The sequence below is a fragment of the Ipomoea nil genome, unplaced genomic scaffold (genome assembly GCF_001879475.1).
Source record: "Ipomoea nil cultivar Tokyo-kokei standard unplaced genomic scaffold, Asagao_1.1 scaffold2159, whole genome shotgun sequence".
In the NCBI taxonomy this organism is placed as follows: domain Eukaryota; kingdom Viridiplantae; phylum Streptophyta; class Magnoliopsida; order Solanales; family Convolvulaceae; genus Ipomoea; species Ipomoea nil.
This window is the reverse complement of record NW_017618587.1, coordinates 254,109-267,852: the sequence shown is the minus strand read 5'-3', so window position 1 is coordinate 267,852 and position 13,744 is coordinate 254,109. Positions and strand designations below refer to the sequence as shown.

At 38.8% G+C, this 13,744-nt stretch overlaps 2 protein-coding genes and 1 long non-coding RNA gene across 3 annotated transcripts; 2 read left to right on the top strand and 1 right to left on the bottom strand.

Moving 5' to 3' along the window:
- Positions 1–2,213: 2,213 nt before the first annotated feature.
- On the top strand, positions 2,214–6,351 carry LOC109149844. The gene is made up of 4 exons (XM_019297854.1): positions 2,214–2,361; positions 2,601–2,777; positions 4,668–5,873; positions 5,985–6,351. The coding sequence occupies exons 1-4, from the start codon at positions 2,347–2,349 to the stop codon at positions 6,018–6,020; spliced, it is 1,434 nt and encodes a 477-aa protein (XP_019153399.1). The 5' UTR covers positions 2,214–2,346; the 3' UTR covers positions 6,021–6,351.
- A 460-nt stretch (positions 6,352–6,811) lies between these two features.
- Positions 6,812–7,628, top strand: LOC109149782. Its single transcript, XR_002049005.1, has 2 exons — positions 6,812–7,052; positions 7,416–7,628. It is a non-coding gene; the product is annotated as an uncharacterized LOC109149782 (long non-coding RNA).
- A 91-nt stretch (positions 7,629–7,719) lies between these two features.
- On the bottom strand, positions 7,720–10,511 carry LOC109149781 (microtubule-associated protein TORTIFOLIA1-like). Its single transcript, XM_019297765.1, has 4 exons — positions 9,532–10,511; positions 9,287–9,395; positions 8,475–8,980; positions 7,720–8,305 (listed from the first exon to the last, which is right to left on the bottom strand). The coding sequence occupies exons 1-4, from the start codon at positions 10,336–10,338 to the stop codon at positions 7,880–7,882; spliced, it is 1,848 nt and encodes a 615-aa protein (XP_019153310.1). The 5' UTR covers positions 10,339–10,511; the 3' UTR covers positions 7,720–7,879.
- Positions 10,512–13,744: the final 3,233 nt, after the last annotated feature.

Sequence of the window (13,744 nt, the reverse complement as noted above, 5' to 3'; positions counted from 1 at the left end):
GTAAATCTTTTTACTTTATTTTCTGTTAGATAGGGTGATTTTTTGATAAATAAAAACGACAATGCAAGCAAAAAAAGGTGCTCTATGATCACTTTAATCAGTCACCGTCACCGTCAGGATGAAGAAAAGCATTAGGATTGATAATAGTTGTCATTTTACTGTTTGTTTTTTTTTTTTACTTTTTGTTTTTGTTTGAATTGCATTGTTTGCTATATATAATTTGCATGTTGCTATAATGCTACGAAATATGAAGGGGGGAAAAAATCGCAATTGGCTTATGCCACATGAGGCCAGTAACTTAGTAAGTGAGGGCTATCCAAAACAAAACAAAAACAAAAAAAGACCAAGGCATACTCTAATTAGACCAAGGCATACTCTAATTAAATTGAATATTAAATAGTTAGTTTGGTCTACAATGACCACTACACAGCTCAATATAGTATGTACTAGTTTGGAACTTTGGATAAGAATTTGTCAACCTTCTACATTCACACGATATATAACCACAGCTCAATATAGTATGTACTAGTTTGGAACTTTGGATAAGAATTTGCCAACCTTCTACATTCACACGATATATAACCAAACTAAAATTATGTCTTACAAGAGCATGCATATCAATGCAGTTTATTTAGTTTTTACAGATAGAAAAAAACAAGCTTGGGTTTCTAACTACTGTGGGAGGAGTTTTTTTTTTTTTTAGGTGTGTTTTTACTCCTGCAAATATTGTATTTTTGTGGGTCCCATTGTTAATGCTAGAAGACAGAGAAATTAAGAGATTACATTGCATGTGCGCGAAACGCGCACCTGTTGCGCATGCGCCGCTAAGGGCATAAATTGCTTTGTTTAAATTTTTTTTTTTTTGTTGTTGTTGTTGTTCTTCTGCTGCTCTTTAGTTTTTTTTTTTTTTTTTTTTTTTTGTGCACATTTTATAAAACTTATTTGAAAGTTTATATCTTATTTTAACTTTTTAACTTTAAGTTAGCTGGTAAGTTATGTATGTCAAACAAAATCGTTGTCTTTTTGTGCACATTTTAGTGTCGCATATCACCATGTAACACATGTGTTGTTGACTCTGACTCAACAAATTGCTCATCCAATCGCTCCCAAGTCCCAACTATTTGTGCCCTAATCAATTGTTGTATGCTCAAAACTGGGACGCCAGAGTGCATGGTCGAATGTTCCATATCCAAATCACTAAGCATACAGCTCACTGTGTCCAATTTGGTCATTTAGGCCTTCAAATTATTTGCGCGTTGTTGACGTTGACTAAACAAACTGCTCATCTAACCGCTCCCAACAATTTGTGCTCCAATCAATTGTTGTACACTTAAAAAAGGGGTGTCAAAGTGCATGGGTAACTGCTTCCTATACAAATCATTCGTACAGACAACTCACTGACAACTCATTATCCAATTTGGTCAGTCATACCCCAGTTGATTGTTATGCTTGCTCTAACCTCATATCAATGACTATTTTAGTGCTATTGTAAGCCAAATTATTTCATAAACTTGTAACTAGTCACTATAGAATCAGATTTATTAAATATAAAAGCAATACTTGATTTTTTAAAAAATTAATATAAGTTATACATTTTTATGGAGTTTTTGTGTGTGTAAGTCTTCAATCAAATACTTTCAATTCATTTCAAATTAGAATTAAACTAAAATCACATAATTTTACAATGTCATAACAATTAAAGGGTGACAACAAGTTAACTTTGAAAATAAAGAAAGAGAAAATTTTGAATATGATGGAAATGGAGTAATGAATTTAAATTTAAATGTTTTATTGAAAAAAGGTACTACGTATAATTTATTACTTCATATCAAATTAAGAAATAATAAAGTGAAATGTACTCCTAAATCCTAATCTTTAAACAAAACAGTCCAATTGGAATTTGATTTCAATCTGAAACTGAAAAGGAAAAGAAAACCAGAAAATTAGGAGCAGAGCGAAATGCCTTTTCCCTCCAAACTTCAATCCCATGCGTCGTGTGAAGGCCATGACCGCGACACGTCAGCAAAGTCAGTACGGTGGGACCGCCTCTCCGACGCGCGCCCATAGGGTAAACGCTAAAACCCCTAAAACGAAAACCGCCCCGGCGCGGGTCAACACTCGTCATATTCCGTGGCAGTCCCGTAGTTCAACTCAATTCCAGGGGTAATCCTGTACTTTTTTCGAGCGACAGGACTTTCAGTTCATAACAGACAGCTACCGAGGAGAAAAACCACCATCCCCAACCTCTCACTACTGACCTCTCTCTCTCTCTCTAAACCTTTGCTCGTAAACACGAAAACCTTAATACACACCAGACAAACTCTTCGATGCTTTAAGGTTGCCGCAATGGCGACCGACGAGGTAATGTTCCGCTGCTTTAACCCGCCGTTGTGCTCGGCGGCGCAACCGTCCCAACCACCACTTAAACCTCCAACTACCTATAGTTTTTATGTACCTCCAAAAAAAATGAGGATCGATTTTGATCGTATTGTTGCCTTTTTATTTATAATTTAAATTTTGATTTTTGGGTCTTTACGTGCTTGGTGCGATTCCCCCTTTATTTGTTTTCTTTACTTTTTTTTTGTTTTTTGGGGTTGCAGAGATTAACAGCTTTGAAAAAGGCGTATGCTGATATAATACTGAACACGGCGAAGGAGGCGGCCGCCAGGATTATGGTTTCGGAGCGGAAAGCTCTTCGATTTCAACACGAGCTGCAGGTGGCTAAAGAAGAAGCGCTTCGGATGCTGCTTAGGCTTAAGCAGATGATGGATTCAAAGGTGAGGATTTTCTTCTATTCTATTGAAATGGGCTTCAATCTATCTGAATTTTGTATACGTTCTGATCAGTTTTTGCTTCAATGCAAGTGTTTTCGATTGTCTAAGTAAGTGAATTTGGTCATTTTTTGCTTTTTGTGGATTTCTTGAATTAAGAGTTTCAGTTTGGGTCACCTGAGATTCGAGTTTTTGTATTCCTGTTCTGCTTGATTGTCAATTTGGTGGATTTGTTTTCTGTTTCTGATTGATTTATGTGATGATTGTGATTAACTAGGAAGATGTTAGCTTTATTGATTCCACTGTGGAAGTGATTTGTTGCAGCAAAATGCCCTGGCTTTAATATAAAATGAGTTTGGGCAACTGGAACAATGTTTTCTTGGAGGCTTGCATATCTTCTGTTTCAAATGGGGAATAATTTAGAACTAGTTGTTGACACTTATAATCTTATTGCAAATGATATTGTAGGTCTTTACCATCCCCATCTTTGAGAATCAACTGAAATGAGGTTTTAGATTCTCAAATGTCAAGGATGGCAGGAGCTCAGCGTTTTGTTTCGCATGCCTGTGTCAGGCAAGATAGAAGAGGCTTTTTTTGAGACAAAACTTGCATAAAAGTTTTTTTTAAATATCTATTTCTATCACATCATAGACCACCCCATATAGGCTATAGCTGTTTGCTGGTGTCTTTGTTGATCACTAGTAATATAATGACAACTTGTTATTGAGATGTGCCTGCTTGTTTAAAAAGAGACTTCCTGAGAAGCCCTCAAGTGTAAAGCTTCTTGAGAAAGGAGTTTTTTTGGGCTATAAAAAGCTTTTTCTCATTTCATTATTTGGTCCAATCTTATGCCTCTTGGAGATAAGCTCGAATAAGTTGTGTGCAAAAACACAGTAGGGGTGAGTTGTTATTTTTGGAGGGGTGAATGTTTAAATTGAATAATGCTAATAAGAAGGGGAAGTTGTTTCCCCATTGTTGATTGGCTCAAGACAGAGTTACGCTCTTGATAATTCACTAATCGATGCCTGCATGATACTGCCAAATTGTTTTATCTAATCTCATGTCTTTTAAGATGTTTGTAAAGTACTGCCAGTCCTTTCTCCTATTCTTATGAGCTTGCTTTAAATTCTTTATTGGAGTTTCTTCTGTTAGTGCTATGTCCTTGGGTCTTGGGTTGGAGGAAGCAGCTAAACAGTTGAGCTTTTAGGATCTTTTCAGTTTTACAAAAATCCAGTTTTTGATAAGAATATGTTTTAGGATCTCCAAGATTTCACTGTGTATATAAAATTCCATTCTTCCAATATAATAATCTATGCATTTTTGTGTGCTTTTCGTGGTAACTATTAGCAACTCCTTCGCAGATTTGTTCATGATCAGATTATTGCTATATACTTTGACTGTCCAGTATATCTTATTCGGTTTTCCTGTAGGGTGTTAAGACTTTAATAATTGTGAAACTGGGGATGGGAATGGAGCACTGCCATTAACCACTAGTTGTTTACACCTTTTCTTTCTTCCTTTGCAGAATTGCAGGCTTAAATTATTACATTTTACACTTTTGGATTTCTATATGGATGCTGAGTTTCTTAATATGATGTTATCTGACCTCATATTATTATTTACAAGGAACTAATTGTTACAAGAAGAATGCTTCAATATATCCCAAGCTTGTATGTTTAGAAACTACAACTGTCTGCGTGTAATGTAGGTAAAACAAACAGATGTGGTTGCTCATAGTTAATCAAAGTCTCTAAAGCCACCTTCAGTTCAAGATAATGTCTGCACTAATATTGGTGTTTTACGTGTTTGGGAACTCATGTTTCCTTTTCTTTTTCTTTTTTTTTTTGGGTATTAATAATTAATACTGATTCATGGCGTTGCATACTGAGCTTACAGATTAGTGAAGCAGAGTCGACATGCTTGAGTCAACAGAAAAAGATTGAAGAACTTGAAGCTCAACTTCACGAGGCTGAGGATATTGTAAGTGATCTTAGAGGAGAGTTGAGAGAAGTGAATGCTGAGCTGGAGAGAGTGAAAAGCAACAAAGAAAATGGATTCCTGTTGGGTAGACATAATAGTGCCACTCATACAGAAGCATCTGAGGAGAACATATTCTGTACATCTCCCCCTGTATTACATCCTGCAGAATATCAAGATAAACGTGTGGCAGTTTCTGACATGAAGGACATGAATCTGAGTCAGAGAAACGAGGGCTACAAGACTTGTAGCAGAATAGTTCACATGGGAAACTCTTATCTCTCACATCCGGATCTACCCTCTATTATTTTGAGAAGCAAGGAGCCTGAGCTGTATCGGAATGGATGTACACAAAGGATTCGTGCCTGTGAAGGAAACCCGTTAGGCACCCTTTCAGGGAAAGTAGGAAAAAGGAAAACTGAAACTGATGGCAAAAATGATGACAATACAGAAGTCTCTGCAATGCCTGTTCATAAGGTTGATGGTATGGATGATACTGAGAAGAAAGTTTTCTTCAAATCTTGTCATAGGAAAAGAAGAAGGGCAAACAGATTTTGGAAAAATAGAGTTTCTTTAGATGGAAACCTTCCTGATCTTTCACCGAAGATGGATGGAGAACCAAATAATTTTTGTTTGAGGCCTCATTCAGGTCCAGTTAATGACCACGAGACGACTCCAATATCATCATCATCATCAGATGGAGTTGAACCCGTGATACTTCCAGCAAGTGCCAAGATTTCTGGAAACAAACCTGAGCTTGCCGAGCCTTGTGGTGTTGAAATTCCAGTTTTTGAGTGTGAGGGATTGACAGAAAAGATGGAGGCTCCAGGGCAGGAAAGTGGATCTACAGGAAGTTCAGGGATCACAGTGCTTAAATCAGATATTGAAGAAGTTGATGTCCAATTGCTGCAGTCAGGTTCAAAGATATCTGATGCTAATCTACCTAGTGATAGAAGTTTCAAATATACATTCCAGAGAAAGCGGAGAAGAGGAGCTTCTAGAGAATTTGAGGATGCTTCTATACAAAATTGTGGTGTGGAGACGAATGAAGAGAAAGAAAACGTTCCAAAATTGTCAGCAGAATCATCTCGAGATAGTCGACGAATGGCACAGGTTGCTCGTCAGGTTAGTAATGAACTATGCATATTTGTGTGAGGATTATTGAAGTTTGAACATCTTCATCTTTCTGTTCTAAATTCTAATCGTATGTTTGTCTTCGTCATCTACATCTGGCAGCTCATATCATTGTCGGAGAAGAAGTGGTGGCAGTGAATATAAGAAACGCCCTTGTCTCTACTCTTCCATGGGAAAGCATGCAGATGGGACGGAAAGTGTCGCGAAACATTTATGATCCAGGATTTAAGTTCCTGGTGAGGAGTGAAAAGCTAAAGCTGTGATGATGAAATGACAGTAGTTATATAAGTAACTGATGATGTTAATTGCATGACATCAAATATGTTGAGTAGCATGGTGCCATACATTGTTGTGAGGCTTCACATTCTGTGGAAGTATAAACCTTTTTTTTTTTTTTTTTTTGTCTAGTTTTGTGTTAATCGAATATATTTCTACATATTAATCCTAAGTACATTTCCTTTTCCTTTCACTGACAGACAATATTGTATTGTCACTTCTCTCTCTGTTCATTCCCATGACAATAGAGTTAATCCACAGGAGACCCCTCTTAGCTCATTTTAGGGGGAAATAATTATAATTCGTGAGAAAAGAATAAAGTAGGAACTTAAATTATACTATTTGGCAAGGAAGAATATAAGATTGAGAATTGAAAGAGAAGTAAATAAAAATAAAAATGGTCTTGTATAATAATAATATAATAATGATAAAATGATAATTTATCATGAAATTATAATTCCTATTGCAACCAAATTATTGAATTGTAATTTCATAAAATTTAATAGGAATGAAATAACAATTTCATCTTACCAAACACTCTATTATTAAGCTTAAAACCGAAGAAACTGAGATGATATTGTAAATAAAAAATAGAAATAACTCATTTAAGTAGTATATATACCAGTAGATTAAATTTGAAAAAGGGGTGCACACTCCACACTGCTCCGTGGAGTGTCCGGCTGAGCATTTTGGGAAGAAAACATAGATTTGGGAAGTATATAAGCATTACAGTAGTCTGTACACATATCTAAAGTGAAAATGGGAATCGCAAGTAAGGCGGGGGACTGGGTGTTCAAGATCTTCACGGCTGGGCTAGGCGGCGCCACCATTTTCTTCGCCGCCAATCTCTCCTTCAACGTCTACCGTGGGAAGAAATGGAATACTGCCCAACTGGTACACTATACTATCAATGAAAACCTTTTTTTTTTTTTTTTTTTGGCGTTCTCTGCTTAAAACCCTAGATGCGAAAGTTGAGATTGCCGATTAATGCTTATTGAAGCTGGGAAGTAGTTTTTATAACCCGCGATGCTTCTTTTTCCTTCCTGCTAGCAGATTTTGTTGTTTTGATTTCTTCGACAATTAACACACAATACGTTTGTTTGATGTCTTTTTTGTTGTTAGGATCACAAGTTTAGTTTAGATGCACAACACTAATCTATGTGGTTCATATCCAACAATTTTTTTGCAACTTCTCTGCTCTGATTGTATGCTTCTGGGTCTGTCGCCTAAAAATTATATTGCCGTTTTTAATCGCAGAAGAGTGAAGAAAAGGCAGAATAAGCTGCGGTGGATTCCAAGTCCTATACTGTATATGTAACTTGCCATGTAGAACGTTGGATGAGATTGTCCAATAACTTCCTAGCTACAGCTTCATTTGAATATCATTAAGCAGTACAAATGTCTGACTGCAACAAATGTTACTCGTTTTGTTCATCTTGTATTCTAGTACAAAAGTTGGTGTTGCTGACAGCAAAAGTTGGTGTTACTCGTTTTGTTCATCACCAGTCTTTGACGCTGAACCATAATTTTCCAGTTCCCAATTACAAACAGAATGTACCAAACCAAACCATCATTTTAACATAATAAAACTAGAAGCAAATATAGGATTTCTTCAAATCACCCGCTTACATTACATGATTTAGTAGTATTTGGAAACAAGAAAGATGGAGTTGTTTATACTGAAACACATAAATCCGAGGTAGGATGATATTTATGTACACTCACATTACATTGTTAACACTCTTTGAAACTCCACTCGAGGAAACCTCAGAAACTCCCTGCGATTCGTGGTACATTTCAGCCAATGGGTTTCGAATGAACCCATGATTACTTTGAAGCTGGAACCTCCTCCTACTCTCTAACTTGAAATCTTCGCGCACTCCAGCTTTGCTTCGTGCTGCAACCAGCGAGGGGGGCTCACCTGAAACAGGCAACTGTGAGGATGAACTCCGCCCTGTCCTCTTCCATAGTCTCGAGCTAAAAAATCGTGCACCAGGTAGCGTGCAACATATGGGTGTGGTCTTTCTATTTGACATTCTTTGAGTTGACACAGCCAAGTCATGTGAGATCTCATCTAAAGCCAACTCCAGACCATGAACCCGTGTCTCCAGAGAATGCATCCCACTCTGTGTACTCCCAATGAATTTCTGGATATATATATACATTTTTTCAGAAAAGTCACTTCACAGTAAATAAAGTTTGTTTTCATAGTAAACTAGTACAGCATGCTTCTCCAAGTTCGTTGTAAAGTTATTTACTTCGAAGTCATAATCACCAAAGCTATAGTACTAGAAAAGGGGAACACTGGCAAGTTACCTGGAGAGTATCTATCAAATTGGACTGCTGAGTTTCAATCTGAACAAGTTGCTTCCGAATCTGGGAGAGTTCTTCACTCTCTTTCTGGTTCCTATAGAGATCCCCAGTTTCATTACTCATGACAACGGTATGTTCTGATTTCTCTTCATGATATGGGACTACACGAGATCCAGCAGCTTTCTGTCCAAAGAGGGCTCTTCTGGTTTCTGGTTTTGTAGCTTTCTGATCTTTATATTTCAGATCATCCTTTGAAGCTACAGGCACAGAGCCTTGAAGTGCAGAAACCTCGATCTTGAATTCAGAAGACTTCTTGCAATCAAGCTTGCGGAATATTGCAGAAGCAGCCTTCTTTTGAGTACCCTCTGTAAGACTTCTCCTCCTAGCTGTAGTAGCTGGTGAGCTATCATGGACACTAGACTTGCTTGGAGTAGTATATCTTCTTCCCCTTTGATTGCGAGCACCAGAACTCATGGAGCCAGGCGGATAATGCCCATCACTAGCATTTTCTGTGCCAATGATTATGAAGAGAGTGAGTGATATATTTGATTTCAGAATAAAGTTTATGACCCAAAAAAAAAATAAAAATTGCAAACTTCAAATGAACTACTATATTGAGAAAGAAGTAAATGAAGAAGGGACCAGTCAAGGGACTCTCAAAATCCAATTTTGCAGAATGGAGTACTAAAACAATAAATTTTGCAGAATCAAACAAATAAGATTACAATCACTAATCAAGGGACTCTAAAAATCCAATTTTGGAAACATATACTAAGTATAAAGTATTCTTCGGAACAGATTGAGGAATCAGATACCTTTGGATGAAGAATTTGATTGGGGACGAGGTGAAACATCATCAGGCAAGTCAGGAATCTCTTTCCACGCCTCCAACATCTGATTCATTGTCTCTCTCACTGCCTTCACCTACCATCAAAAATCATAAAAATTATCAATTCAACCAAATCACGACAAAGTAAATCTGGCAGGAATCAATCAATAAGAGGAAAATTTGATCCGTATTGCCGGAAAAGGAGGAAATTGAGATTTCAACCCGTGATACCTTGTCGAATCTTTTGGCCTCGATAGTCTTCAAGCAAGCTGGTTTAAACTCCGATAACATCTCTTTCTCCATTATCCCCGCGAGCCTCGTCAAAGCCTCGACACTGGCCTTCCTCGCCGCCCAATCGTCGCTATTGACGAATTGCACCAAACACGGAACTAAATTCCTTACGACTAGCTGATTAGAAGCGCCTCCAATGCCAACTACACTACCGATCAGGGTAAGCAGCGCGGCCTTTGCCTTGAAGCTATCGCATTTCAGGAGCTTCTCGAATCTCGGCATCAGCTTCCTCAAGTATGCGGCATCCGGATCAGGCGCTCCCTCAATCGCTGCCGACAAGCAAAGCGCGGCGCCGATCTGGGAGTTGATTTCCTGTTCAGTGAACAGCGCCTCTAGGAATGGCTTGATGATGGAGGGGAATGGGGGCTTGGTAAGGTGGGAGGAGATGGAGGCGCAAGCGGCGATGCAGGCGGAACGGACGGAGGAGTTGGGATCGCGGAGGCGGCGGACCACGGCGGAGAGGAGCTTCGAGAGATGAGGGGAGAGAGTGTCGCCGTGTTCCTCGGACAGCAGCGAGATAAGGCGGAGGCATTGCTTGCGGACCGGAGACTTGTCGGAGGAATCGGTGGCAGAGATTGAGGAGAGGAAAAGCGGAATCGTCTCCGGCGAAAGAGTTTTAACGATGGACTCGAGCTCGGAGGCCGCCGCGGAATGCGTGTCCCGGTCGGAGAGTTTGTGGAGGCAGGTGAGCACGCGGTGCTTCAGGTCACGCGCTTGGCTGTGTTTCTGCTTGTTTGTCACCGACATTTCTCTGAACCTGAAAGAGAAGTAGGTAATCGAACGGAAGGATTCAAGAGTGGGACGGTGGTGGTGGCGGCGCCGGTGGAATTTCCTGTAGCATCGCCGTGTCTGCTGGCGGTGGGCTTTTGCTTTCAGAGTTGGGATCTGTCTTTCCCTTTTCTTTTTGAAGGAGAGAAGAGAACTGTAAAGAGGAAGGAAGTTATCCTACGGAAAGCCGTTAATCTAGTTTAGCAGTAAACGGCCGGTAACGTTTCCTTTTAAGTATTTCATCGTATACGGCGTCGCATTAGCATTCAGCGCGCCATTTTTTGCATAATTACACTAATTATTATTACTTGCCCTTGCTTGATTAATTAAACAAAATAATGAGAGATTTTTATTTTTTTTTTTCCTTTTTGATAATCCAGATTTCCGAGTTTCACCCGACTATATCCTGGACTTAATGAAATTATCTCCAAGCTCATGACAAGGTAAATGGCCCTAATCTAACTTCACCAAAGTATAAGGCTAAATTAATTTTTTGATAATATTATATACTAATTTGATTAGTATTTTGTTGAGGGTGTCCCCATAATTGGATATTGGAAAGGTGAAATACTTGAGAGACAAAAGCTGAATTCAGTCAAAAAGGTTAGAAGGGCATTGAATTAGAAGAATCAAAGGAATTATTTGAGCATGGAAAAAGATTTTCAAGTGAAGTGTGCTAATCATTAATCATAATGTTGCTTCTTTTTCTTCTTCTCAAATTATTGCCACTTCATTATTAAGCATTGTTTCTCCCTTTGTACACTAAAATATTGCTCATAAATGGACAATTATATTTAATTTAATACACTTTATTACTCTTTTTATATTTTACTTATTATAAATCCTTTTGTTCTATAAAGGTTTGAAATTCAACTGATTTAAATTAATATTTTGTATATGTTATAAAATGTTTATGTTTTTAAATCATAAAACAAAATTTAAACACAAGACAAAGTATTTATAATTAATTTAACATAGAATAGTAGTTATTAAAATTTTCACTGCTAATCTAAGTAGTTCAAACATCAATCAATATGTCCTAATTTAAATCACCAACCATACAAAATTCAATTTATTCAATCAAACCATCTACCAATATAATCTACTTTGTGGCCCAAGTATATAACATGACAAACTTTATTTTATTTGTTTTGTTGTACAAATATGAAGTATTGTAATTTTCATGACAAGGCTAATTTGTTGATTATTGAGAGCTCACCTTTTCTTGTCTCTCAAAATTTTGTTTGTCTGGTTGGGAACTCATGCGCATATTATATATCATGAATAAAATATAATTATTGATTGAGATTCTACTGAATTTGTCAAATTTCACAAAATAGCATAATAATGACTATGCAATATATATATATATATATATATATATATATATATATATATATATATATATATATAAAGAGATGGTTTGAGAAGGTGTTGTCGGCCGATATGGTAGGGAAATTAATCTAGTGCTTGATTGCCCAACTATTTGTATAGTTTGGTACGGAATGAAAGAAATCATTTCTTGATGTGAAAAAGACTGGATGATGAGAATGATAATCGTTGATTCAGTTCTGAACAGATTACAATAGAATACTAAATAGATTGAGTCTAACGTAAACTACTCCTATACAGTAGGGTAGTCAGACTAGTAGACTATTGACTTATTCTAATATAATTATAACAACTATATAATAGAAATAATAATAACATGGCTAACACTCCCCCTCAAGCTCAAGGAGGGTGCATAACCACATTGAGCTTGTCCCGTAAAGAAGCAAACCGGGGGCCCGGTAGCGGCTTGGTGAAGATATCAGCTAGCTGGTCCTTGGTCGAAACAAAGTTGACTGTCATATCCCCGGATGCGACCTTGTCTCGAACAAAGTGATAGTCGATTTCTACGTGTTTAGTCCTGGCATGAAAAACAGGATTAGCACAAAGATAGGTGGCCCCGAGATTATCACACCACAATGATGCCGGTTGTCCGCTATGTAACCCTAGCTCACGGAGTAGCGACACAACCCACGTGACTTCAGCAGAGACGTCAGCTAGAGCCTTATACTCGGCCTCAGTGGATGAGCGAGCAACAGTGCGTTGCTTCCTGGATAACCAAGAGATCAGATTAGACCCAAGAAAGACAGCATATCCGCTAGTACTTTTCCTGTCTATCGGACAACCAACCCAATCAGAGTCTGAAAAGGCATGAATAGTGGTCGAGGATGAAGTAGTCAGACGCAATCCGTAGGTGAGAGTCCCTTTGATGTACCGTAGGACCCGCTTAACGAGACCCCAATGATCCGTAGTTGGGGAGTGCATGAATTGACATAACCGGTTCACTGAAAAAGACAGGTCAGGCCTCGTGATGGTTAAGTACTGTAATGCCCCTACAATGCGACGGTACTGGGTCGGATTGTCAAACGGTTCTTGAGTTGGTGAAACAGCTTGAGTTACAGCAGCGGGTGTGGCTAGTGGCTTGCACTCAGACATCCCGGCGCGGGCGAGTATATCATTCATGTAACGTCGTTGAGATAGCATCATACCGGTGTCGAGCTGTACCGTCTCTATGCCAAGAAAGAATCCTGGAGCACCTAGATCCCGGATTTTGAATGTGTCAGATAGTTTACCAAGCAGTGTAGTAATCAGCGTTGCATCATTACCCATCATGATGATATCATCAACGTAGACAAGTAAGAAGACCCGGGAAGAACCAGTCGTGAAATGGAATAATGAAACATCAGTCTTAGACGGCAAGAACCCTGCAGATAATAAATAGTCATGAAGCCTTTTGAACCAAGCGCGAGGGGCTTGTTTCAGGCCATACAAGGAGCGTTGAAGATGACAGACATGATCAGGATGCGTGGGGTCTTCATAACCTGGGGGCTGTCTCATGTAGACGGTTTCAGCTAGATGTCCATTGAGAAAAGCATTATGGACATCTAACTGACGTAATGTCCACTGGTGAGAGACGGCAAGAGAAAATAACATGCGCACAGTAGTTGGCTTGACTACCGGACTAAAAGTGTCGAAGAAGTCCTCGCCAGCTACCTGATTAAAGCCTTTGGCTACAAGCCGGGCTTTATAGCGTTCCACCGAGCCGTCAGCAGTTCGTTTGGTCCTGAATACCCATTTGCACCCAATCACATTCATGTGTGGTTCAGCGGGTACTAGAGACCAAGTGTTATTGTGTAGGAGTGCATTGAACTCCTGATCCATAGCCTCTCGCCACTGTGGGTGCCCTACGGCTTGTGAATAGCACGTGGGATCAGTTGTTGCACTCAGAGCCTGAAATTCCTCGTTCGTACCACGAGTCATACGACGAAGCCGCATCCCATGCTCTCGAGTCCGAGTCGTGATTTTGCGCACCCGGACTCTACGAGCCCTGACTGGC